The following is a 26,600-nucleotide window of genomic DNA, read 5'->3' on the forward strand; positions in this document are numbered from 1 at the left end:
TAGAATACGTTGGTAAGAGGCCAACAGCTGAATAAATACTGAAAAGTATAAAAGATAGATGACATATTGAACATTCTCTACAGCTTGAAGGTTGGATACAATTACAAACTACAGTTTTCACCCCAGGTGAGTAGATAATGCATTTTTCCATCATTTAGACCTTGAAAGTTTAACATTTAGCATTAATATTTAGAAACGACTAGATATACTGTCATCCATTTGGCTTGTAAGCTATGTTTAAGTCCAATGTTTTCACTAATTTGTTTACAAATGTTATGATAATTGTCCCAGGAAGAACATTAACATTAGTTTGAAGTCATTTTTCTGGTAATGCAACAAATCAATACCAAACTTTATTTTTCTTTTGTTCTGTTTTAGTATGTGGATGGAAAAATCTGATATAACCTACTATGCTTCCTAGGTAGAAATGCTTTAGATTTGCGGTATCATTTTTGAAAGTTGCGCTTCTGTTTCACAGTAATTTTGTAATTAATTTAAAACATTTGATGTGCATTACTCCAAGAGCTTCCATCAAAAGCTCATCACTATCACAGAGGAAGGATGTCATGAATTTATAAAACCACTGACACAACAATTTAAACCCTCCATCAGAGCCACTGCATAGCATATGTCCTAAATTGCAACCTTTGCTAACTGAATTAGTCATGATTTCAATTTGAAGTTGAATAATCGTTCAGTCCTAGTGGACAGTTGAACCTTAAAGCATATGTTGTAGTGTCATGTTGTTATTTCATCCACGGTTACTTATTAGATATTTTCCAAAGCAACCTTTACAAATAATGCAGTTAGTCTACCGTTAACTCAGTCTTCTCTGATGGTTTTCAGATTATCACCATTAAACCTATAGGTACATTATGTACTATATATTTATGGAGGGAAAAAAAATCCTTCCTCCTCTTCTGTGTAATCCTCGTCATTACTCTCTACCTTGTCTCCAGGAGGTCCCTGGGATCCTTCTGCCTGGAAGACACCCCTTAGGGGCCCATCTGTGATGTGTGTTTGTGTGCATGTAAACGTTTGTGTGTAATCATGCGGTCTGGTAACCCGCAGTTTTCCTCTGCAGGCAAATGTAATCTGGAAGTCCTTATAGGAATATTATAGAAATACTATATGGCTGCAATGGTGAAGATAAAAAAAATGTAAATGTTTCTTTTTCCCTTTTGAGTTTTATTGATATGGCTTTATGAGCTTTTTTTCTCTCCTAGACTGACATCAATATGAGCCATCAGAATACATTTACACAGTTACATAAGAGGAGATTTTTACTGGAGCAGGAGAGTCTTCACTAATCGACTTTAGAGAAAACACAAATACAGTATAATTGAATCAAAATGTTGAACTCATGACTGATGAATTTCAGTATTTTTTGCCCATTGTCATTTTTCTATACATGTTTATCTGTGTCTTTCTCTATTCTCTGTGCCCGTCTCTCTGTCTCCTCTCTTTTCTTGATCCAACTAAGTCATAGCCAGCAGCCATGCAGGCTTCAATACTCCCCTAGTGCTTTGTCTGGGGAACACAGACACAGACACGCACACGCACACAAGTACTCACGCACACAAGTACACACGCATACGCACACACGCACACATGCACACACGCACACGCACACACTTACAGATGATTTGAAATATGAATGCTTCTTTCCTCGTACATTTGCAAAATAAATTTCTTTACAATTGAAATGATCTGATTGGGAAGAAAAGTGGACTGTGACAGACACCAAATTATTTATACGTCCACATTGAGAATCAGAGCACACATTTGGCAAGATTGTGCCTTCGTTTTCCAAGAAAACATCCTGTATCTACCCTGCAGTTGAACAGACTTCTGCTCCTCATGCAGCACGATCATTAGGATGAGACTGATAAGGACAGCTAGAGAGGCTGTGTGACGACTTCATCTTGCCAAATCTCAGAGGGATTCTCAGTAAAATTCATGTTACTCATGGAAGGTGGAGTTTTGATCAAAGTGTCGGTTTCTGTTCACCAACCTTAAGTGTTTGTAGTGATGAAACGATAATGTCAAATAAGTAATTTCTAACCTAGCGTAGCTGCATTGATTTTTTTTTCCCCAGGTAGGAAAAGGTATGAAGTTATGTTCAAACTGACATTAGCACCTTGTGAGGGAAAAAGTCAACCTAAAATGCAACCACCCAGTGAGATTACTGCATCGACACTGTGAGTGCTGACAAAGGGAGGATCAGAAAAAACAGCTCAACTCTTCTATACTTGTAAAATCTTATCTCACAGTACTTTAAACCATTCAACAAACCTTTTGTTGAAGATAAGCCTTGAAATTCACACATCTCTGACTCAAACTGACCTTCCTCAGTCACATTTTATCTTCCCTCTGGTACTTGAAGTAACACACACATACTGTTCATTGAGTTTCTTTGACACAGTGCCTTTTTTTGCATGAATTTTTGGTTAATGTGACGGGTCTGATTTTTGGTTCGCTGATTGGAGAAGAAGACTGGCAACGCTGTGATCTTTGTCAGAGCAGGTCTGTTATATGTGTAGTATATAGTGAATCTTAGGCATAGACAGCTGTGAGAAGTTATTACTGGTGCTTGACACCAAAGTTTGTTATTTTGCAGACCTGACTGTTAGGCTTGGCAAAAATCTAGACTCAAAAAATTATTACTACATAGTTAAAACTAGAAAAGCACTCAGAGAGCGCAGTACTCCACCAAGGCTGTTCATTCCTTTTATCATTTCCGACAGATAAGTTCCGAAAATTCCGATTTGTAGTAGGATCACAATCATGTGATCGTCAGCAGGCAGCTGACGTGGTGTTCACTTGTTGTTATAGTTACACGCTGGAAAAACTTGTTTCAAGCAACCTTTAAATTGAAATTAGTGAAAAAAATCTGCCAATGAAAAATGGCTTGGTAAGATTTCTTGAAATAAGATGTGAGATTTAGAATACTGAGATCTTAAAATTAACTGAGAAAACTTATTTTAAGCTATATTTTACCAGGATTGTCAAGCTTAGGTGTCTTAAAATAAGGCAGATATGCTAAAAAATATTTGCATAGTCACTCAAAAATAGATTTTTGCTTTCATGTAACCTCCTAATTTGAGATGTATAAACCCTCCTGTTGTCTTCATTTACAAGCACCAAAAAATATTGTTTGCTTGTCTGAAAAAAAAAATTCAGCAAAAAATTTTCACAAATTTCTGAACATTTGCAAAACCTTCAGGAAGAAACTTCCAATAATTCGTTAAAAGTTTCCCTTAAAAAAATTATTTAAAAAAATTCCCCAAATTCAGCAAAAAAAGAGAGTAAAAATCTTCCAAAAAATCCAAAAAATATCTAAAATGATTACACATACATATCAGTAAAACTTCTGATATTTTCTTGAAGAACATTCACAATAAAATCAACCAAAATGCAGCGAAATTCACTGTATTTTGGTTGATATTTTTGTGAATGTTTTTAAATAATCATTTTTAACATTTCTTTTTTCCACCAAAAAATATTCAAAGATTTCCCAGAAATGTTGAAAATGTGGACATCAGAAGTTTCACTGTGAAATTATTATTATTTTTCCACATTTTCAAGCTTAAAGCTTGAAAATGTGGAAAAAAAATATAACAGGTCAATTTGACACACAGGACGACATGAGGGTTAAACTTATTTTGAGTTTTCTTGTAAAATTCAACTCGAAACAAGATAATTTCAAGATTGTTTGACTGAACGAGATATTCAAGATGCACTGTCTTAAAACAAGTCCCTCCATCTTGCTGAAATGTCACTGGTTAAGTTAATTTATCTTAAATCAAGTGGGATGACACATTTTGACTAAAAAAAAGGCAAATGGACTTGGTAAGATTTTAAGTTTTTGCAGTGCAGTGACTCCATCCCGTTACAGAAATTTTCAACAAATCTAATCACTTGTTCCTTGTGTGATTTCTAACCTTCTCTGAAAATTTCATACAAATCCGTGAATCCATTTTTGAGTAATATTGCTAAATGACAGACAAACCAACGCTGATCATCACATAATTATGCCACGTTCCTTGGGGGAGTAATGACAACAGTATTAAAAGAACTTAATTCAATGCTGCACCAGTAGCATTTTTGTATTAATATAGATCCAACATTTGTGCTTAATTAAAGGAGAATGTCAATTTTGGCTCCAGATGCTAGCCACAGCCTGGTCTGCATTAAATGAAGTTATCAGCTGACTGGTGAACATAGCAGAGCATGTTACTATGGACTTAAAAGCAAAGAAGAGAGAACGCAGGCGTTTTGAATGTTAATGTTGCTCTGTCTGCTGGATGTTTGCTGACACATTCATCCTACCTGTGTGTGGAATTAATGTCAGTGTTGTGTTGTCTGTATGCTCCACTGCCCCCAAGCAAGCAAAAATCAATCACTACCGCTTTAATGCCTTTCTCTGAGGCTTTGAATGGAATGCACAAAGAGAAATCCGAAGTTATTGATAGTGTTGATTTGCTCCTCAAATAATGAAGACAGATTTGGGCCAGGGAATAATGCAATTTGTTTGAATGCGTCGTTTATTGTGTTATTTATCTCTGGGTATCTGTTGAAAGACCTTAACCTGATTTAGTTTTAATCCTTGTGAGTGTGCTTCCTCGTGCCTTTGTTGTTTTTATTATCACCGTTTTAATTAAAGTTTCAGTGTCCCACGAGGGTTTTGTGGAGGCTTTTCCACCACGGCAAGAAAAAAAACACTGCATCCTTAATTCCAGTTGTTTGAGTGTCTCTCAGCCAGCTAGCTGTTTCTTCTTTGTCTCATCTCCTGCATTTGTTGTCTCTGTTTCTCTGTACATGCTCATGTTCAACACCCACTATGTTCTCAACTGCTCTCTTAGTCACCAAATACTTTAGGCTGGCTTCTCTTCTGCTCCAGTTGTTGCTCAGTCTGTGTGGCTGCTCCCCGAGCCTTGTGGGAGACATGAGGTAATGATGCAGAGGTGTGTGTGTGTGTGTGTGTGTTTCTTTATTCACAAATACACATCCTATGCTACCATTTTCCTTTCCCCGTTCCATGCATTCACCAGTATGCAGCTGGGTTAATGAGTTCATCAGCAGCCCCACATGAACGTGACAGGAAGCGGTGTGAATGGAGATGACTTCAGTATCCATAAACTACAGTAAGCTTCACAGAACATGCCAGGGCTGGGGGAGTATAGCTGGAAAATGTGCCACAAATACGTGCTTTATGTCAGTTAATTTAGATAATTACTGATCATTTTTAGTGAAGAACAGAGAAAAAATATTTGATTTGAATTTATCCACCTTAATTTGATTGTAAACCACTTGTTTATCAAGATACATAAGTAATAATTTTAACACAAACCCGTTCACGAGTCACCTGCTCAACCAGTTGAGCCATCTGGGTGGACAGTCAGACAAATCAATGGTGATCGTCACATAACTCTGCCACATTCTTTGGTGGAGTAGTAATCAAAGATAGCAAAACCTGTAGGTGCCCTGAAGACAACAAAGGTGAAGCTGTGGCACCACACTTAGGTTAAGGTTCTGCTTGAGGCCAGGACTAGGACTGGACTCTGTGTGAACCCCACCGCCAGCCCTCAGAGAAAGCCACTGGGAGTGCATCACTTTAGTGGAGATGGTGGGAGTACTTTTTGACCGTAAAACCCATCTCACACACCAATTCACTGCCATCTGCAGCCTCCATCAGGAGATGTTTGCAGGCACAGACTAGCGCCCCTCAGGAGACCTGCATGGAAGCCCCAGGGGGAGCAGCACAGTATTATCAAGGGACATGATGGGCTGTTCACAAACGAAGATATGTGGTTCCATGGCTGTTTATTAAAATCACATAAACATTATGTAGAATAGCTATCTTATTGTAACTGATGAAGTGTATATATATGTATATATATATATATATATATATATATATATATACACACACACACATATATCGATTTATCACCAAGAAGATGCTCATGTTTGCCAGCCTATCCAGTCTAATCTGATTTCAACAGTCCCAGGTCAGCAGACTGGACTGTGAATGATAGAAGCATATCTCATAGGTCGTAAATAATTTCATTTTTCAGGATAAACCTCAGTAGGTGGAGTCTAAGAAGTATAGATGTATGCTAGAATGAGATTTGTGCTGTTTTATTTTTTCATCAACCTTCACTGTGTAGGTCCAGATAAACAATGAATCATTTCAGAGCCAGTCTGCCGATGTTTAATGTTTAACTGATGCTCTTGAGACTTTTTTATGTTCACACGTCCAGACTGAGTCGTCAAGATCACATGAAGAGCATATGTGGATTCTGAATCATATCCCCGTCTTTTTTTCCTTTTTGCTTCCTTTTTGAATAATGTGACGGGTCTGATTGTCAGATAGGGTATCTGCTGATGTGTGTGACAGTCCGTCATTATGGTAGAATGAGTGATGTGTGTGTCGTCCTTTCTCTGTCATTTATAATAGATTCATTTAGTAGCTTAGATCTTGTCAGCTTCAGGCTCAGTCCTTTATGTCAGTCAGTCAGTGAGTGTGTGTGTGCCCATGAATGCATTCACAGACATTGATTCTGCAGAATAAACCTGACTGAAGTCTCTCCTCACACAAAGGTACGATTCTTATTCCTCCGCTCAGGCGTCTGCAGGGTTGTAATCAAAGAGTGTTACTAACTGAGATGCTAATAGAAACACATGGCTCCAGCTGAGGCTGAACAATTGCACTTGATTAGTGAAATTCAACACCAAATATTGAGGTTTTAGAAAACCAGGTTATTTATTGTTGTGCTTGGAAACATAGTGGCTCCAGATATATAAACCTACTTTTCTCCACTGTTTAAAAGCAATCCTAGACATAAAAGTAACTGTCTTTGTTATCCTCTATTTCTGAAAGCATGCATTGCAGACCGGCACATTACAGAATCGGGACCAATAGATGTACTTTAGGGTCCTGATGGAGAAATTCCACTTTATAAAGCTGGAGCTGTTAGCACATATGAACACATACCACCGGCAATCAGGAAACATTCCTGAGTATAAATAATTAAAAGTACAACTAATTAAAAGTAGTACATAATTAAAATAGCAAAACATTTAAAACAAATGAATAAATAAACATCCAAACTGAGCCGTCAGTCAGTTTGGGGTTTCATACTGCAGCAAAACGTCTGCTTATTTTAGGCTACTGTTTAAAATTCCATCTGATACAAGCTCAAAGGAGTCCTTAAACCGATTCAATTTACACCGCTGAACTCTGTAATCTTTCTGAACAGTGATTTTCCGTGCAGTCTGAATTATTTGCATTAACTTTGATTTTGAGGACACAGAAAGGCTTCACTCCATACCTGATAAGACTCTCTAAGTCTGAGGGGAACCTGAGGGGAAGATTGACAATAGAACTGGAATACAGACATCGGAGAGTAACTGTCATGTGTTGGTGGTGTTAGTTGAAGAATAAGGAAAGCTGCAGGCTGATTAACAAGCTGCTCTGGTTCTCTAGCTTTCTATAGAGAGTTTTAACAGTTAATCAAGGACAGTTGAGTTGAATGCTTCATCCGTAATTAGTTTCTTGCAGCACAAATAGATCCGTTTAGCTAGCTGGGGTGCTGAAAAGTAACCTATGCACACTTTAATCTGCCTCCATTGGCTATTTCAGAGGCTGCTGGAGGCTCCTTAAGATTGCAGAAATTAAATGATTTAGTGGGGAAATGACTGGCTGATTAATTGATTTGTCATTTATCAGGGAAAACTATCAATTTTCTGGTCGCAGCTACTCAGATGTGTAGATAAGGCTTTTGTATTAGAATCATTTTCTGTTATTTTTTAGTCATTCTCTATAGGAAGTGATTGATGAATGAATTAAAAATAATCAGCATCATAATACATACTGACAGTAATCAGTAAATCTAAGTGGATGAAATGATAACATGACCAAAATGAAATAGAAGAAATAGAGGGCTCTCAGTGCATGAAATGAGGTTAAACTATTCAGCTGCTGCAACTGCCAGCCAGACAATAACGCAGATTCAAAAGCATCACCATGAGTTCAACTGAACCAGCAGCCTTTTTTTTTTGCTTTTAATATTTGATACTTATTCAGCTATTTTTGCCAGCGGTGATGCAAACAGGAGCAGACAGTCCCCTAAAAAAGTCAAGCCCTACATTATTCAATTTAATAATCCTGCATGTTATCTGAACAGTTAGCTCACTCAGCAGTGCAGAACCTTTTCACAGAGGGTGAAATCAGCTCTTGGTGTGTTTGTGCTGTCCAAGGGAGCTTAATTGGTGTGAGCGTAGGCAGGGAGTGAGAGACACACACTTATGTCTGTGTCGTTCTCTTGTGTATATGCAGGAAACACACCATTCATTGCACACAAACACACACAGACACACATCACTTTCCTCCTTTGGCCTCCCCTCTGTCCTCCTCCTCCTCCTCCTCGTGTCTACTACACCTCCTGTTTTTTGTCTCATGCTCTTCTCTCTCCCCTCTTCTTCTTCATGGGGAGATGTTTTCTTTGTCATCTTCTCTCTGCTCTTACCTTCCCCTCTTTGTCCTCTGCTGCTGGATCTCCTTTCTGCTCTTTGTCCTCTGTGCACTCTCCTCCTCTCTCGTCTTACCTCTCCCTCCCCTGAGACTGAGGGGTGAGTTGACATGATTGGGGCGTTGTGGATAAAAAGCGCAGCAACAGCTGCATCAGGTGTAAATGGTTTCTGTCTTTCCTGCTTTACCAGCTGACTGCGCTTTTGGCTGCTGCAAAAAACAAAGTTTCAGCATGAAGTTTTCTTTCTTCTTCTCGGTGTTACAGCTTAACTTCACAGATCAGTAAATGAAATGTACATTTTTAGATAAATCATAACATCCTAACTTTATGAACGAACACAATTTGACTCCAAGATGCTGAATTTTATGTAAATGAAACACTTTCTTCTTGCAGCTTAAATGTATTAGATGTGATCTTATTTTTTCTGTTGAGCATTTTTTTAACATTCATATTGAAAAATCATAAAACTAAGTGGATGAGACAGAGAGGGAGGAAGATATCAAAGCACATAGGGGAAAAAGATAGAATAACACAATGTTCATTATATTCCACCACTCTTAGCTTTAAAAGTCTCCCCTGTGAATTGACAATAGGTATACTGGGCCTGCAGCAGGCTGTTCCTGGGACGACTTTGAAAAAGCAAACAGAACTAAGAGTTTTGAAATGTAATTTCTGTATATAATCATCAAAATCTGACTCGTTGACTGAATGTGAGTGGGTGTACGAGTGAGTGCTCATGGATTTAAATGAAGATGGGAGTCTTCATTTAAATCCAAGTGTGGCTTCAGGGGATTTTTTTGGTTTCTTTCTCCCAACCTGTCAGCTACTTGTTGCCATGGTAGCGTTATGTCAGAGGAGTAACTTGGTGTGTGTGTGTGTTTGTTTTGTGTGTGTTGTGATGCTGACAGATGAACCTGCAGGGGTTACCGACACACCGACACTCCCCTGACATTATCCCGACACACACACACACACACACACACACACACACACACACACACACACACACACACACACACACACACACACACACACACACACACACACACACACGTGTGCACAGATAATTTTATATGAATGTACATCAGACACATCAGCCTTGTTTCCAGAACATATTTTAATGAAAATTTTTCAGCATTGCATTATAAAAGGTTAATAGAAATGTTTGTTTTTAAGGTCACTAGATGTGGGTTTTGACTCATTTTTGAAAAAATACTTCATGCACTTCATAAGAGATGGAAGCCCTTTTTCCAAGTGAGTTCTGATCTAGCAGACATTTAGAAGCAAAAACATCAGAACATTAGTGATGAGTTCATCATTAATGTTCTGATGTTGCTGCTTCTTTCGTTGTCTTTGTCTCCAGACACCAAGGAATGTGTCCAATACCAGCTGACATGAAAAAGTGATAACACATTTTCTGACTGAGTTGTGTTTGTTTCTTCTTCAGCAAAGTTTTTTTTTTTTTTTTTGGTGGTTAGCAAACAACTGTTTCCCCCCCCCGCATTCTTCTACTTTCTCACTTTCTTTGCTTCAGAGCCGTTAATGGAAAAAGCCTCACTTGGTATTTTATTAATTTTTAGTTTTGCATTTTAAAAGTTTGCTTTAAATTAACTTGACAATAATGTGGAAACATGTCCATGATGAATGCACAACTAAGTCTGATTAGAATACATCAGACCTGATGCTTTGCCCTAATTCTGTTTTGATCTTTAATTTTAACACTGAGTGAAGTGACAGTTGAGTTTTCAGCAGCAGATTCTAAATGTGTAAGCCTGAGCTAATGAAACTGAAACTCCGCATGGCTCAGCACCACAACGGCTAACTGGGCAAATGCTGGTTATGTTGATTTTGGTGAACTGAGCTTTGTAATGTGTTGGAATGGCAAAATCCAGCTTTGAAGAGTAGTTAAACATTGCTTTTATTGAAAACTGATGCCATTGTGGAGCTAGAGCTAGTTGTCTTAGCTTGGCATAGAGACTGTTTAATGTCTGCAGTAAACTGAAATGTAAAAGACAAGATAAGATGCCTTTATTATCAATGCACATGAAAATACAAAGAAATTCTGTTGGCAATCTCTTATAGTAGCAGCATGAGTTGTAGTGTTCCCTGGAACTCACTATATAGGATATCACTACCGTTCAGAAGTTTGGGGTCACTTAGAAATGTCCTAATTTTTGAAAGAAAAACTGTTTTTGTTCAGTGATGATAACATTAAATGAATGATAAATCTCGCCCAGACATTGTTAATGTGGTAAATGACTGTTGTAGCTGGAAACAGATGATTTTTAATGGAATATCTCCATAGGGGTACAGAGGAACATTTCCAGCAACCATCACTCTTGTGTTCTAATGCTACATTGTGTTAGCTAATGGTGTTGAAAGGCTCATTGATGATTAGAAAACCCTTGTGCAGTTATGTTAGCACATGGATAAAAGTGTGAGTTTTCATGGAAAATATGAATTTGTCTACTTTTGAACACTAGTGTAAATGTATATAAATCCAATCCAATCCATATGTGAGTATGTATGTACACAAGTATATGAGGGATATATTGAACAATAAGATGTAAAATGCTAAATAGCTCCATTCATATGCGCTTGTTATCCAGAGCAGTTTGTAATTTCCCTCTCATTCACCCGTTAACACACACCGATGGCTGCGATCCAAGCTATAAGCTGATACTATTCACAGCGAATAAATGCACTCTCTTTGGCTGACTTTAACACACTGATGGTGACCGGAAGCTGCAGGAAACGTGACAGTGTTACTGTGTATGCTTTGGTCTATGACAGTCTGTACAAACACATTTCTTCAGACACAGAAAATACTGAATAAGAAGGCCATTTGCTGTTTTGCTTCTGTTAGCTGCTTGCTGCTTAACTTTTCAGCTGGAGGCTGCTGTCTCCTGCTGTCTGTGTTGTGTCTGATTGTGTGCATGTTACACTCACGTCATTCTGGACTAGATGTACTCTAGTTTAGTGGTGCATCTGTGCTGTTTGGGTTTTAAAGTTTTAAAGTCTTTTGGCTCATAAACCACAATTTATGATAGTTTGATTGTTGAAGTTTGAATGAATCCTCTTTAGTAGTGAATTTTTTTAATCATGCTATACTAATAAAATTGTGTGATATTATTTTTTTTACATCACATTCATGAATAGCAGAATGAATTTGATTCCAAATATGTCCAGAAGCCACAGAATTAATAGAGGAAATGACACAACTGCTTCTTGTACACAATAAACATTTCAACAGTAAACTGCTGTGTGTCTTTACAGCTCTGGTTGAACTGTAGCAGCTGAACGCATGGATTTAGTTGAACTTGGGTTAAACAAAGTCTCTCTCTTTCCTCCACACACACACAAGCAGACAAAACAAGCAGGAATGTAAAGCCTAAACCTATCAAGTCATGTGTGACCAGTTAGAGTTAAACCATCTGCTCTGACCTCATTAGACTCATTGTGTTTTACTGTATATGGTAACACGTGCACTCACACACATGCACATGCTAATGGCAACATGTTGAGCAACAAGCATGCAATTTCATTATCCAACCATGACCAGAATCTTACATTTAGTCATACCTCTGTGTGTTTGTTCGTGATAAATTGGATACAAGGAGTTTAATTCCAAATTTAAATATCCGTCATTTAAAAACGTGGCATTCAGTCGTACAGAATGACAGAATAATCCCTGACATCAAAGTAAAACTGTGTTTCACAGTGTCTAATTTAATTGCAATGCTGCAACTCACAAATCTGTTTTATGTTTAGTGAGCACTGAACATGAGGATTTCTTCATTTTCTGCTGAAATGAACCAAACACAAAATGTTTCTGAACAGTGTAATGTCATCATGCGATGTTATGCACGGCCCTGTTTTCATTTTTAATGCATTTCTAAATTATATTCGTGCTCAGTTTCCAGTGTTTTTTTCTCTAAGTTTGTCTCTGAAATGTAACTCAGAATAACGAATGCAGCGAAGTGGGCTTGCCCTAAATATGCATGGAGGAGCTGAATGAACACTGTGGATGTGAACTCACAGGAAATTAACACATTCATTCATGCAAAGAAAGACAAGAGCTGTTCATGCATACACTGCAGTGGATACAGCAGGTCAGAATAGTCACACACGTAACTTGAACCTGTGAATTAATATTTTAAACAGACTCACATCATGCGTGAATGTGAAGGGCCTGGATGCGTAGATACAAAAATAAAGAAATAATAAATGAAGGCATGTGCATTCAAAGTAGTGATAATGCAGGCAGATTATATGACATGCAGTCATGAATAAATCCAGACACAGATACATGCACACACAGCATGTCCATAACTTAAACATGAAATGTAAATTCTGCCGTGTGCTCATAGATAATCAAATCAGTGATGCAGATATTTTGAATTTGTGATATTTAGCAGGATATTTATGCTAAATGAGTGACTTCTGAGCCTTCGCAAAGAAGAATACTGTTTTTTCTTTCATGCTTCACTGATTGGATTTTTTGTGTGTGCGTGTGTTGCATGTTTGGCTACAAATTCTGTTTGTCCTGGTGCCGTTCATCTTCTTCTACATTATTCATGTTAAGAGCAGCACTGGTAAAACACACCAGTACAAACACACCATATACACATCGATAAGTTTAAGCGGACTTCACGCTGCGCACTCTAAAAACAATTCACAACCTATCCACACATACAGGACATCAATAAACACACACGCAATATACAAAACGTGCACTTATGCATAACCAACGCACTCACATGCACACTCACATGCACACTCACGTGCACACTCACATGTACTACAAGCATAAAGTGTGACCTGAGGCCAGCCAGTCATGTTTGACCTACAGTTTGACCATCTGGCCCTGTTTTAGTTGGACTTGTTGTTTTCTGATGTCATCCTGACTGTGTTCAGCAAAATGCATTTATATTTGTGTATTACTGGTGCCTTAAATGTCCTATGTGAAGCATGCTAACATCCATAAATCATGAGCACATTAAAGCCTTTATAAGAGCGGATTTAGTGTCAGTCTCAGAATTTTACATTATAAGAGAAATCTTCAGCATCTCCTATTAGAATAGAAACAGGAGGGGCAATGCTTTTTCCAAGAGCTAAATATTCACAGTGTTTAGAAACTAAACACTAAACTACTGTCTCAATATTGAAATGAAAATTTTAAACAATTTCTGGAACTAGAAGCATAGACTGTATATATAGTGGACGTAGCATCTGGCTCCAGAATTGAAGCCCACCCGGAAGTGTCAGAAACTTGCAATATCACGCCGTCCGCTAGGATTGGCTCCAAAAAGCTTTTTCTCCATAGACCCCAATTCATTTTTGGAAAAAATAAAAATTGATAGACTGATTTTCTACAGCTCAGGATTTTTTCCCCTTAGTTTTCATGGTCAAAGTGAGAGATCAGGTGGCCGATCTTAAAATAAATCAATACTGAATTTTAAATAAATCGTTAAAGTTGGCGGAGCCAGGGGGCGTGGCTATACTTGATAGACAGCAACAGAAGCCTCTGCGGTAAAACGGGATAAGGGAGTCCTCAGCCAATCCTGCCCCTAGTTGCTCTCCGGTCCAGTCTGTTTGATGACGCTTTTTACGTCACTGGCTCCAAAAAATCCAAAACGGCGACCAGGAAGTAGCAAAATCTGGGCTTCATTTTCTCGGTGTTGAAACCGACGGGTGACGTCACGGTTAGTTTATGCCTGACTAGAAGTCAGCCTTGTTAACAAATACACATGCGGATTAAACTTTTCTTAACAACTGGGATTCACAGTTTGTCACAAAATTGGCTAATTCCTGACGAACACAGTGTAGTGACTTATTCACTGTAGTTAATATGAATAATGATCCAGCTGCTGGAGACAGCTGCTCTGCAGGAATAGATGTCCACAAATACTGTTACAGCACCTTTATCAGTCCATTAAATCTGTCAGCATTGACTGGCACCTGTAAAATGTATTTGCACTCAGAATAGACTGTTGCTGATACACCTCATGACTTTATTTGAATGTTGCTGCAGGCATGTTTAGCATTAGAATGAGCCTCTGGTAGCTAGCTGAATCTGACAGCCAGCAAACACTTTTTCTTTTACAGCTTTATGTTCCAGAGTTCATTAGTGTCACTGACACAGTTAGCAGTTAGACAATAGAGAGGTTCGCTCATTTTAAGTAACCCTTTCTGGACAGACAGCAAACACACCTGTAACTCCACGTTATAAAACAGTAAGAAGTTCTACTTAGCGGTGCAACAAGTAACTACATACAGTACCATTCAAAAGTTTGAAGTCACTTAGAAATGTCCTTATTTTTTGAAAGAAAATCAGTTTCTTTTCAATGAAGAAAACATTAAATGAATGATAAATCCAGTGAAGACATTGTTAATGTGGTAAATGACTATTCTAGCTGGAAACGGCTGATGCTTATTATATCTCCATAGGGGTACAGAGGAACATTTCCAGCAACCATCACTCCTGTGTTCTAATGCTACATTGTGTTAGCTAATGGTGTTGAAAGGCTCATTGATGATTAGAAAACCCTTGTGCAGTTATGTTAGCACATGGATAAAAGTGTGAGTTTTCATGGAAAACATGAAATTGTCTGAGTTACCCCAAACTTCAAGGGTTGTGTACTTCTCATCTCTTTCCTTCTCGTTAATGTATTTCTATTGTATTAAGTTGTTTACAGCAAACATTTCATCTCTGCTCCATGTACAGGTGCCCTGAGCCAGAGTAGCTGGGCTAAGAAGTATCCGTCCTGTAGCAGTGCCAGGCAGTCTCCTGTGGACATCGATGAGACATTCACCCAGGTCAGGCTGCAGTACCAGAACGTACAGCTGGAGGGCTGGAACAAACTGACAGCAGAATCCACCACCATCCACAACAATGGGAAGACTGGTATGTTGATATTCCTCCACCTTCCTTCCCGTGTGCCTTCCCCAAACATTTTGAGAAATTACTCTTAGCAATTAGCTTTAAATCTAACCATGACTAAAATGTTTCCACAACCTCAATCAAAGATTACCTTTTGTAGAAATTCTTGCTGCTGAAGACACATTTGGAATAACACCCTGCAGGAAATCAAACCATACGCTGACTTACTTATATTGACCTTCTATCTTCTTTTCAATCCGAGAGAAAAGCTTATTTAAGCTGTAAGCGCAGGAAGTAGATACAGTATGTAGTAGATTCAATCTATGGAAATGATCTTGACATTATTCTGGTGTAGTAAAGCACAACATCTTAATCCCTGGCTGTGGAAAGAAGCTTAACTTTCCAGATGCAACAAAAAAATGATTCGCAACTCAGAGGTTAATGAAGGAGAGAGCGGCTAGGATTTAAAAGAGAGAGTCAGACACAGAAAGAAGGAGCAAGAAAGACTAAGTAACTGAGAGAGAAGCAACCAGAGGGACAGCAGTATAGAGAGATCATGTGGTGAAAGGAGGAAGATCAATGCCAAGAGGCAGAGATGAAACTGAGCGAGAGAAAAGAGGCAACAAAAGAGCAAGAGGGAAAATGTATGAAGAGCGAAAGAGAGAAATGAGAGCGATGTGAAGAGTCAGAGAGAGGAGAAGCCCCATGTGGAGTGATATCTGGTGTGATAAACAAATGAAAGCTGTCTGTCATCACCATCTTTCCAATATACTCAGCTGTGGATGTGTGTGTCTGTGTGTGTGCTCTCTAAATGTTAATGGTCCAGACATTAATCTTTTTATTTTTTTCTCTGTGAAGTCAGAGAGGAAATTGTGGATTAAAACCGATATTACATTGCTGGAAGGATTTAATGAGTGAAATATATGACCTGCACAGTTTCACTAAGCTGAATGGTGTGAGAGATCCTTTAGTAAAATAAATTAAGCATCAGGAAATGTTATATCACATAAAGAAAAGTTCTTTTCTTCATGTTCACATGCTCCTCCTATAAGCAAATATAATGAAGGAAAGTGGTAATGAGAAAATGTTATTCTTTATTCACAGTAAAATTAATGAATAAGATGCACATAAGATGCTTTTTTTCTCTTTTTTTGTAGGTTAGCAGTGGATAAGTGGTTCAAAAAGAGTTGCTTTTGAATTATAACAGAACACGAGATGTCATACTAGATTCTACCTGTCAGCAGTCTTACAAAGGTAGCATCAAGCTGGCGAACAGAATGGAGTGTTTAGTTACTAAAGAGCTGAATATTCCCCCTCATGAATTGCTGCAGGCCACAATAGAGCCGGAAGGAGAATGAATATGGACTTACATCTGTGTTGTGCACAAAGTGAAAGCTCTGCAGCAGCTGGATGTTTAATAAAGCAGCTGTTCACCTTCATGACAGACAGCCACAAGGTAATAATAGAGGACCTTATTAGGGCTGCACAATCAATCAAATGTTGATCTCAATCACAATTTCAGCTTCCCACAATAAAATGAGCACGATTGACTGTGCTATTGACATTTAATATTTGTGTCTCAACTTGTGGAAACCTGACCTGAGAATGGCTTATTTCACTCTTTTCAAATTCATTTTTGATCACTCACCTGTCTAAACCGCTGCACTGCAGTAACTCTATAGGGAGACTAACAGCTTCTCTGTGCACGGTAGCAAAGATAGTAATTGGCACAACCTACATGCGAGGCATTTAGGGAACATTGGTAAAATGTAGTGTCTCTTGAGAAGCAGATGGGTTTCATTTTATTTATATTTTGTCTCTCTGTGATGCACTAAATTCTTTACTCTAAGTCTTTTTTGATGTAAAGATTTGTACATTAGGAATGTAGAGCAAGGTCAAAGTCAAAAGTAGTGTTCTGTTTGTTTAAGTGGAAAGTGTAATGAAGTATTTTGTTCCTAAAATGAAAGTCATAATCATGATTGTGATAGATAGTCGTGGCTATCCTTTTGGCCATAATCATGCATCCCGACTCTTTACTATTGCCTTTATATAGAAATAATGTGTGATTGTAGCTTTTTTTTGTTGCTCCCAAGTGACTAAAAATCAGGCAGTGCTGTGTTCAGTGTTGTTTATTACTCCACCAAGGAATGCAGTGGAGTTATGATATGATTAGTATTAGTTTGTCAGTCCGTCTTTTCGTCTGTCTGTTGGCAACATTACTCAAAAACGGATTAACAGATTTGGATGAAATTTTCAGGGAAGGTCAAAATGAGGGGGCTGCACAGTGGTTTAGTGGTTAGCACTTTCGCCTTGCAGCAAGAAGATCCCTGGTTCGAGTCCCGGCCTGAGCCCAGGATCTTTCTGCATGGAGTTTGCATGTGTGGGTTTTCTCCAGGCACTCCGGCTTCCTCCCACAGTCCAAAAATATGCTGAGGATAATTGATTCTCTAAATTGGTTAACTGATTCTCTAAATTGCCCATAAGTGTGAATATGAGTGTGATTGTTTGTCTGTATATGTAGCCCTGTGACAGACTGGCGAGCTGTCCAGGGTGTCCCCTGCCTTCGCCCGAGTCAGCTGGGATAGGCTCCAGCACCCCCGTGACCCTAGTGAGGATAAAGCGGTGTATAGAGGATGGATGGATGAATGGTCAAAAATGAAACAAGGTCCAACTGATTAGATTTTAGCAGTGATGCAGCTTATAGTCTGGATCCATGGATTTGTTAAACATTTCTGTATCATTACCAGGTAGCAGCACAGCGTCACTGTAACCATGACAACAAGTAAACACTACATCAGCTGCCTGCTGACGATCACATGATTGTGATCCTACTAAAAATCCACCACTGTGGATTTATCAGGACTTATCCGTCGGAAATGATACAAGGAACAACTGATTAAATAATGGGGGTGTTTCTGAATCCCATCAATTCCCACCGCCCACTACACATTTAGGTCACATGATTCGGTATCCATACATAACGTACACATGCATAAGACATGCCTGTGCTCAGCGCATGGTCATTTTGTCTGTGGGTACATCTATATTAGATGAACACATTCTAAAAAATGCTGCATTTCTGACAATACCATATGGGGGAATGAGCAGCCTTGGCAGAGTACTGCGCTCTCTGTGTGCTTTTCTACTATTAATTATTGTATTGGTGAGATGACAAATTTGAAATTCCAAAATACATTGCAAATTGAATCAGAATGTCCACATGTTATGCAGGAATACATTAACATATCCAAGTTGTAGGAGTGTGTCCTTTTTGCTATGGAATAACATGGATTTTATATCATTTATTGTAATGTTAAACAATTAAAGAAATGTTTCGAATCTACAAGTTACCACTTGCCAGCATCATGCCAGTAGCTTAGAGCCAGAAGACTTAAATTCGGACAAAGGTTTTAAGCCAGCAAGTGTTGTTGGTCACGCAGAGTCCTTAGATGTACTGTTGATTAATCCTGCTGTAGGTAGAATTTAGTGCCCCTCAGTTCTTTAAAATGAAAGTCATCATTTGCTAACATGTTCCTGTATCTGCTTTAGTGACCATCGATGTGGACGGAGAGTTCTTTGTGAGTGGAGGAGGACTGAGCTCCAGGTTTCGTGTTAGTAGAATCATCTTCCACTGGGGCCGCTGCAATGCAACATCAGATGGGTCTGAACACAGCCTGAATGGGATGAAATACCCTCTGGAGGTAAAGGGCACCAGCACACAGCATCTGTTTTGTCGAACAGTGAACCCTGCATAAAGATAACCTGTGTGTTTCTGATTGTGGTTTAGATGCAGATCTATTGTTACGATTCAGATGACTTCCAAAGTCTGGATGATGCTATAAAGGAAGGAGGGAGGGTGGCTGCTGTGGCTGTGCTCTTTGAGGTAGGTTAAGTTGATGATTAAAACCTCATTGTCAGGGATCGATTTCTTTATCCTCAAATAAAGTAGAACTAACATTGTTGATGTCTGTTTATAAGATGCCCGATAGAAGTTTATGTTTTTGTCTGCAGATTAGCCTCGAAGACAATGAAAACTTCACTCCTGTTCTAGAGGCTATCAACACTGTCAGCAGGTTTGGTAGGTCACTGCTACATTACTCTGTAATACAGCTTGATAAAGATGAACATGAAGCTGTGTGCCTATAGCGACAGAGTTGGCCTTCAGCTGGAGAGCCTGGGTTATAACCAGAATTAAATGAATCACAAGACTTTAATTTGTAACCGGCATCATGCAGCCTAGCACAGGTACAGCAAAATTATTTCTCTTGATAGTATTTAGATGTGCATAGAAAAGATAGAAGAAATGTATAAACATATATCAGCATAGATACTCCACTAAAATAAAGCAAAATATTCAACAAAAATGTTCAAACAATGCAAAAAGTGCAATCAAATAGAAGACTAAAATATCAAAACAGGTATATTAACATCTGAACATCTTTCAATAGTATTGAAGTGTAACACAGAATACTGTAAATTTGTTTCTTTCAATAAGACCCAAAATGGACTGAAATAATTTTTTGTATTTGAAAGTTAATATTTGGGTATGTAAATATGTATAATAACGATGCTTTAAACAGAAAAGCAACGTTTCTAATCAGGTAATGCAAGAAGCTGCAACACAACTAGCTAATTTCAACTAGATGCTAAATTAGAATGTGAGTGTTTAGTTCAGATCACAACCAAAGGCTTAAAATCATGTAAACAACCAAAAGTCATATTTACGTCACATGTTCTTGTATTGCAAATACATGGTACAGACATGGCCATCGAACAGGCTGGAGGAGTCTGTCAACGTGTATTTTTTAGAGCACCTCCTCTTTTTGCATTCTTCATATGGGATGAAAATAAAATAACGTTGGTCCAGCACATCGATCAAAGGTCAGTAGGTGTAAAGCAAGAAGCCCTCTACAATAAGGATGTGAATCTCCTCCTCCTTGATGCATTACCTGTTGATCATTAATAGATGGGAAAGGTCTTCTCGGATAGTCCTGAACCCGAGACCCTTCCAGAGATCAGGATCCACATTTTATATTCACCCAAGTCCAGCTCAGACCTCATATGTGGTCACAGGTTCTGGGTCTATTTGACATTATCTGAAATACCTGAGTGGATCTGAGATGACCCAGTGATGATCAGATGGTGATGAATGCGATGGAAGTGCTGTGTGTGTATATTGTAATTAGCAACAAAAAATGGTATATTAGCAATACTAACGCTAGCATCTGTGGCAACATAAAAGCCAACCCGGTCTCACGAGGATTCGTGAAACTGTCACGTAAATTTTTGTTTCGGTTTCGTGCGCACCAACACGATTTCGTCATGTTTTTCGTGCCGCTCACAACGAAATGTTTATCGTGTTGCTCACAACGAAACCCGCTGTGGTAATCACATCTGAAAGTGGTTCATACCGGCGGATTCATGACAATCTAAGCTGTCCATCGGCGTATACTGTTTGTGTAATCGCGTTTGCAGCCGTCGGACATTCTTAGAATCGCGTTTGCAGCCTGGACATTCTTTAAATTCCTATGCAAATTGGTAAGTGTACCACCGGGTTATGGTTAGGGTTATGGTTAGGGTTATGGTTAGGGTTATGGTTAGGGATGATGTAATGCAAAATATAGCGTTGGATTCGCAACGCTTTTACATTAAAAATATAATATACCCATTCGTTTGAAATACGTTCTGAGTGGCACGAAAAGTCCGCCGTTTAAAATACATTGGTGTGCATTTCGTTGTGAGCGGCACGAAAAACATGACGAAGTCGTGTTGGTGCGCACGAAACCGAAACAAAAATTTACGTGACAGTTTCACGAATCCTTGTGAGATCGGGCTGTAAAAGCAGTTGCTAATATCGTTCCAAAGGGCAAACAGTTTAAGTTCTCTTTGTTGTTTTAGATGCAACAAAACTGCAAAACTGATTCTAAGAGTCACCTTTGTCATGCAAGTTGACTTTTATATTTCCAGGTTTGCTTCAGTTCAGGCACAAATTTTGAATTGTTCAGATCTCTGGTATTTACTATGACACTACTGGTAGGATTGTATTGTCTTCATGCACATGAACAAGGAAAACAACAGGCACCCACTCACAGACAAACTGCTTCACAGCCCTATTGGAGGTAATAAAGTCCAAAGAATGCTTTTAAATTTACTTGACACAAAAATAAACAGGTGATTTAATATCATTTTACCAGACAGTAGGTCAGTGGGGCAAATGAGAGAGGGGGAATGCAGAAACATTAATGCACAATAAATTATACTTTCCTCTCCAAAACTATAAAATGCCTAAAGATCGCTGATTTGTTTTTACTAAAACTCATCAGGCATGTCTTAGACAACACACAGCCTGACATTTTTAAGATGCTTCGTCTCAGGTTTTTTACTGCTTGGGCTTTTTCCAGGTAAGAGTGGATCAGTGGAGGCTTTCACTTTGAGGTCCCTGCTGCCTAATAACACAGATAAATACTACATATACAACGGTTCATTGACTGCTCCTCCCTGCTCTGAAATGGTGGAATGGATCGTCTTTAAACACACTGTGGACATATCAGAAACACAGGTTAGTAAATATCATCACACACAAACACACTGTCAATCATTCTGTCTTGATTAACATCTCAACTAGAAAAACACTCAGAATACAGTACTCCTCCAAGGCTGCTCATTCCCCCATAGGGCATTGTCAGAAATGCATTTTTTTCTAAATGCAGCATTTGTTTGTTAATTATTGATGATCAGAAATCACGGCAACATAGAATGTGTCCATTTAACCCTCATGTTGTCCTTACTAAAAAATGTTGTTGCCTTGTCTGAAAAAAGTCCAAAAATTCTGAAAAATATCCCCAAATTTATAAAAATTTGCAAAATCTTCAGGAAGAAAATTCCTGAAAAGTTTCTCTCAAAAGTTTTATTTTTTAAAATAAAAAATCCCCAAATTTGACAGCGAAATTCACTGGATTTTGGTTGATTTTTTTCTGAATGTTCTTAAACATTTCTTTTAATTATTTTTTTCCACCTAAAAATGTTCAAAAATTTCCTAAAAAAATGTTGAAAATGTGGAAGTTTTCACTGTGAAAATATATATATTTTTTCCACATTTTTAAAACTGTAAAATGGGTCAATTTGACCCGCAGGACGACAGGAGGGTTAATATAGATGTACCCACAAACCAAATGACCTTGCGCTGAGCAGAGGTGTGTGTTATGCATGTGTACGTTATGTACAGATACTGAATCGCGTGATCTAAATATGTAGTGGGCGACGGGAATTGATAAGACCCAGAAACACCCCCACAATTTAATGAATTGTTCCTGGTTTGATTTCCGATGGAAAAGTCCCGATAAGTCCACAGTGGATTTGTAGTAGGATCACAATCATGTGATCGTCAGCAGGCAGCTGACGTAGTGTTCACTTGTTGTCATGGTTACAGTGACGCCATGCCGCTATCTGGTAATGATACAGAAATGTTTAACAAATCCGTGGATCCAGACTATAAACTGTATCACTGCCAAAATCTAGACAGGTGGTCCTTGTTTCATTTCTGACCTTCCCTGAAAATTTAATCCAAATCTGTTAGTCTGTTTTTGAGTAATGTTGCTAACAGACAGACAGACGGACAAACCAACGCTGGTCATCACATAACTCCACCATGTTCCTTGGCGGAATAATAAACTGTAAATAAAACTGAAGTAACACTGGTTTTCATCCACTTTCTTTACCTCTGAGTGTACCTTTATGCATTTGCATCATTCTGCACAGCTACAGTCGCGAAAAGCTTCTTTTGAAATCAGTCACAGCAGCACCACCTTCTAAACAGATGTATCATTGCCTGATGGGAGCATGCAAGCATTGTGATGCAAATTTTAATGTTCGACACGTGCTGTCACACTTGTGTCTCTTGTTGCTTTGGTTCAAACCATGAAAGCAAAAAAAGCAGTCGACAGTAGCTTTTGTATTCATGTTAAAAAGACCGTCTCCTTAAAATAGAGGAGCATCTTGTCCACAGTTAGTGTCACTGCTGCCTGTAGTTATTGTGTCTGCCTGTAGTTTATGGCTGGTTTCGGGTCAGCTGTCTTGGTGACATCTGCACGAAACAAAAACAAAATGTTACGCTGAAGTGATGCAGTGTGACGGGTTTGGTCAGAACCTACAGAACAGGGTTTTGTTGTGGCTTGATGTGGTAGAAAAGGCAACACAAACTGACACTGTGGCATTACTGCAGTGTGATTTCACACACTGAAGACATTTAAAGACCCCCAAGGAAGTGCGACTTTGGATGAAATCATATGTGTAATAATCATCACCTTTGCAGCAGAGTAATGGAGAGTGAATGAGGCCTTGCCAGTGGTTATGTGTGCACGTATTGTATGTGCATGTTTGTGTGTGTGCTTGTTGTGTTTGCAAGATTGAAACGGGGTGGCAAGGCATGACATGGGCACATTCGAGCTAACCAAAAATAGAGCAGCGCTGTCTCTCTGCCTCAGTCTGGCACCAAAACAAGCCTCTTAAGCACACACATTCTCACACAGTTTTGAGTTTATTTTGGCAAACCACATGCAGACAGAGACGATGCACAAGACACATGTTTGTTTGGTTTGTTTCAGTTGCCATTTTCTCCCTGTTCAGCTCGTGCTCAGTCTTCACTGTCTGTCTGTGCGTTGGCAGTTGGAGGTGTTTTGTGAGGTGATGACCATGGAGCAGGCTGGATACGTGATGCTGACAGATTACCTGCAGAACAACTTCCGAGAACAGCAGCAGCAGTTCATGGGTCAGGTGTTTGCTTCCTACACCGGGGTCGAAGACGTGCTCACACCCAGTATGTCACCACGTATTACAGACAAAAAGTTTACTGCTTGTGGTTTTCTTTTTTGTTCTTTCTACTTCAAAGCAATTTCACTCAGATCACTTGATTTCTGTTCATCCAGTTTTCTCACTATTCATCATGTCAGTTTCTTCTGTTATTGTTGTCACAGTTTTATATTAAAAATTTAAAGAAGAAGATATAGTAATGTGCCAGTAAAGGGTCACGTTCCCAAAATGTTCTCATTTTTAATTCATTTCTTTGTTCAGTTCGGTTTCAGTTCTAGTGTTCCAAATCACAACATACAGATACACTACCGTTCAGAAGTTTGGGGTCACTTAGAAATGTCCTTACTTTTGAAAGAAAAGCATTTTTTTCAATGAAGATAACATTAAATGGATGATAAAGCCAGTGTCGACATGTTAATGTGGTAAATGACTATTCTAGCTGAAAACGGCTGATTTTTAATGGAATATCTCCATAGGGGTACAGAGGAACATTTCCAGCAACCATCACTCCTCTGTGCTAATGCTACATTGTGTTAGCTAATAGTGTTGAAAGGCTCATTGATGATTAGAAAACCCTTGTGCAGTTATGTTAGCACATGGATAAAAGTGTGAGTTTTTGTGGAAAACACGAAATTGTCTAGATGACCCCAAACTTTTGAATGGTTGTGTAGGCTACATATTAAATTCAAAAGCTAACAAAGGGTTTTTGGTAAGGTGCTGGACCACCACATGCTGCCACAACAGCTTCAAAATGAACAATAATTCTACACATCTCTGGAGCTCTCTAGGTCCAGGATGTGATTCAGTTTTTTTCTTAAATGTCTCATTCATCTGTACATCATCTCTGGGCGCTTTATGTAGTAAGGTCAACCCTTACAATACAATAGAGAGAAAGCCAACAATTTCCTATTGAGCAGCACTTGGCACTAATAGACATTTAACAGGAAAAAACCTCTGGCAGAACCAGACTCAGGCTGGGAAGCCATCTGCCCCACCAGTTGGGGTGAGAGGAGAGAAAAAAGATGAGTTGTGCTGTATGTGTCTTTGGCTTTCAGAAACATAGTGACAGCCAATAAAACCACCAATTTACTGTATTTCAGCCTTATGTTCTAAAGTCACAGACTAGATTTTAACCTGTGAGTCTGCTATTGTAGATTTTGTAAGCATCTTAGCTACATGAGTGGAGCCTGTGCAACAAGTTTTGTTAAAGTCCCTCTCTGATCATTGATTTAACCCATACAAACGCATCTGTGTGTATCCCCAGTTACATTTTTCCCCGTGAAAATAATCCTTCCCTCCCTTAAAATGGCTAAGATGTAACTTTATTCATTGCTTCCTGTAGAATGTGCAGATCTATGAAGGTTCTGTCTCTCTCTCCATTTCCCAGCATTGTGATCACAGCAGCTCAACTGCAACTCTGCACAAACACTTTAAAACAAGTGGTGATATTTTAGTAATTCAACCCATACATGTTGGAAATAGAAATCTATATTGAATAAGAATAATTATGCAGGAAGTCCCACCCTGCAAGTTGATAGGATTGGTTTCTTAGGTTAGTTATACACTGCCTGTCCAAACAAAAAAGTTGCGCACACTTATATTTCATTGGACCGCCTTTAGTTTTGAGTACGACACACATTCACCATGGCATCGTTTTGATAAGGTACTGCAAAGTCACAGCATTTATATCAGTCCAAATATGCATTCATTTTTCAACAAGATCTTATATTGATGATGGGAGAGTGGGACTGCCGCACAAAGTCTTCTCCAGATCATCTCAGAGATTCTCAGTGGTTCTGAGGTCTGGACTCTGTGGAGGACAATCAATCTCATGCTCCCTGATCCACTCATTCTCAATGTGAGCCTCATGAATCCTGGCATCGTCATCTTGGAACATGTCCATGCCATCAGGGAAGAAAAACTCCACTGATATAAAGACCTGGTCATTCAGTATCTTCAGGTATCAGCTGACCTTGGTCTTTGGGAACATAACGTTGCTGAACCTGACCAACCTGTCTCCCCTTAGGACACAATATAAATATTACATTATTAATCCTGTTTTTCCCATGACTTAAAATACTGTCAATCTCCTGCTGCCTGTGTAGCTGAAACACTGTCCTAAAAGGTCTGCCCTATCATGATCATCAAAATTACAATTCATGATGCTCTCCATTTTCATGAAGTCGACCCTGAAGTAAAGTGGGTCTTTTGGGTTGCCAGGGAGCTCGACTTTGTAGTTCAGTGGCCCTGCTCCTCTCAGCACAGGCAATTTATTTTGCAGCTCTTTTTGAAATTGAAATAAAGTATTCAGAAATTCAGAAAAGGCTCTTTTTTCCTGTAACAAATTCATGCACCCACACACACACACACAT

The 26,600-nt window shown here is 38.8% G+C and overlaps 1 protein-coding gene across 2 annotated transcripts in view; it reads left to right on the plus strand.

The window, feature by feature from the left end:
* The window catches only part of ptprz1b (protein tyrosine phosphatase receptor type Z1b), a 97,505-nt gene that overhangs the window by 45,580 nt on the left and 25,325 nt on the right, over positions 1–26,600 (plus strand). For both annotated transcript variants that reach the window (XM_051950762.1, XM_051950763.1), the window contains exons 3-8: positions 15,265–15,444; positions 18,970–19,121; positions 19,208–19,303; positions 19,432–19,498; positions 21,822–21,979; positions 24,085–24,235. In XM_051950762.1, coding sequence (XP_051806722.1) covers positions 15,265–15,444; positions 18,970–19,121; positions 19,208–19,303; positions 19,432–19,498; positions 21,822–21,979; positions 24,085–24,235 — 804 coding nt within the window. The remainder of the gene's footprint in view (positions 1–15,264; positions 15,445–18,969; positions 19,122–19,207; positions 19,304–19,431; positions 19,499–21,821; positions 21,980–24,084; positions 24,236–26,600) is intronic.

This window comes from Acanthochromis polyacanthus, chromosome 1, assembly GCF_021347895.1.
Source record: "Acanthochromis polyacanthus isolate Apoly-LR-REF ecotype Palm Island chromosome 1, KAUST_Apoly_ChrSc, whole genome shotgun sequence".
Taxonomy (NCBI): domain Eukaryota; kingdom Metazoa; phylum Chordata; class Actinopteri; family Pomacentridae; genus Acanthochromis; species Acanthochromis polyacanthus.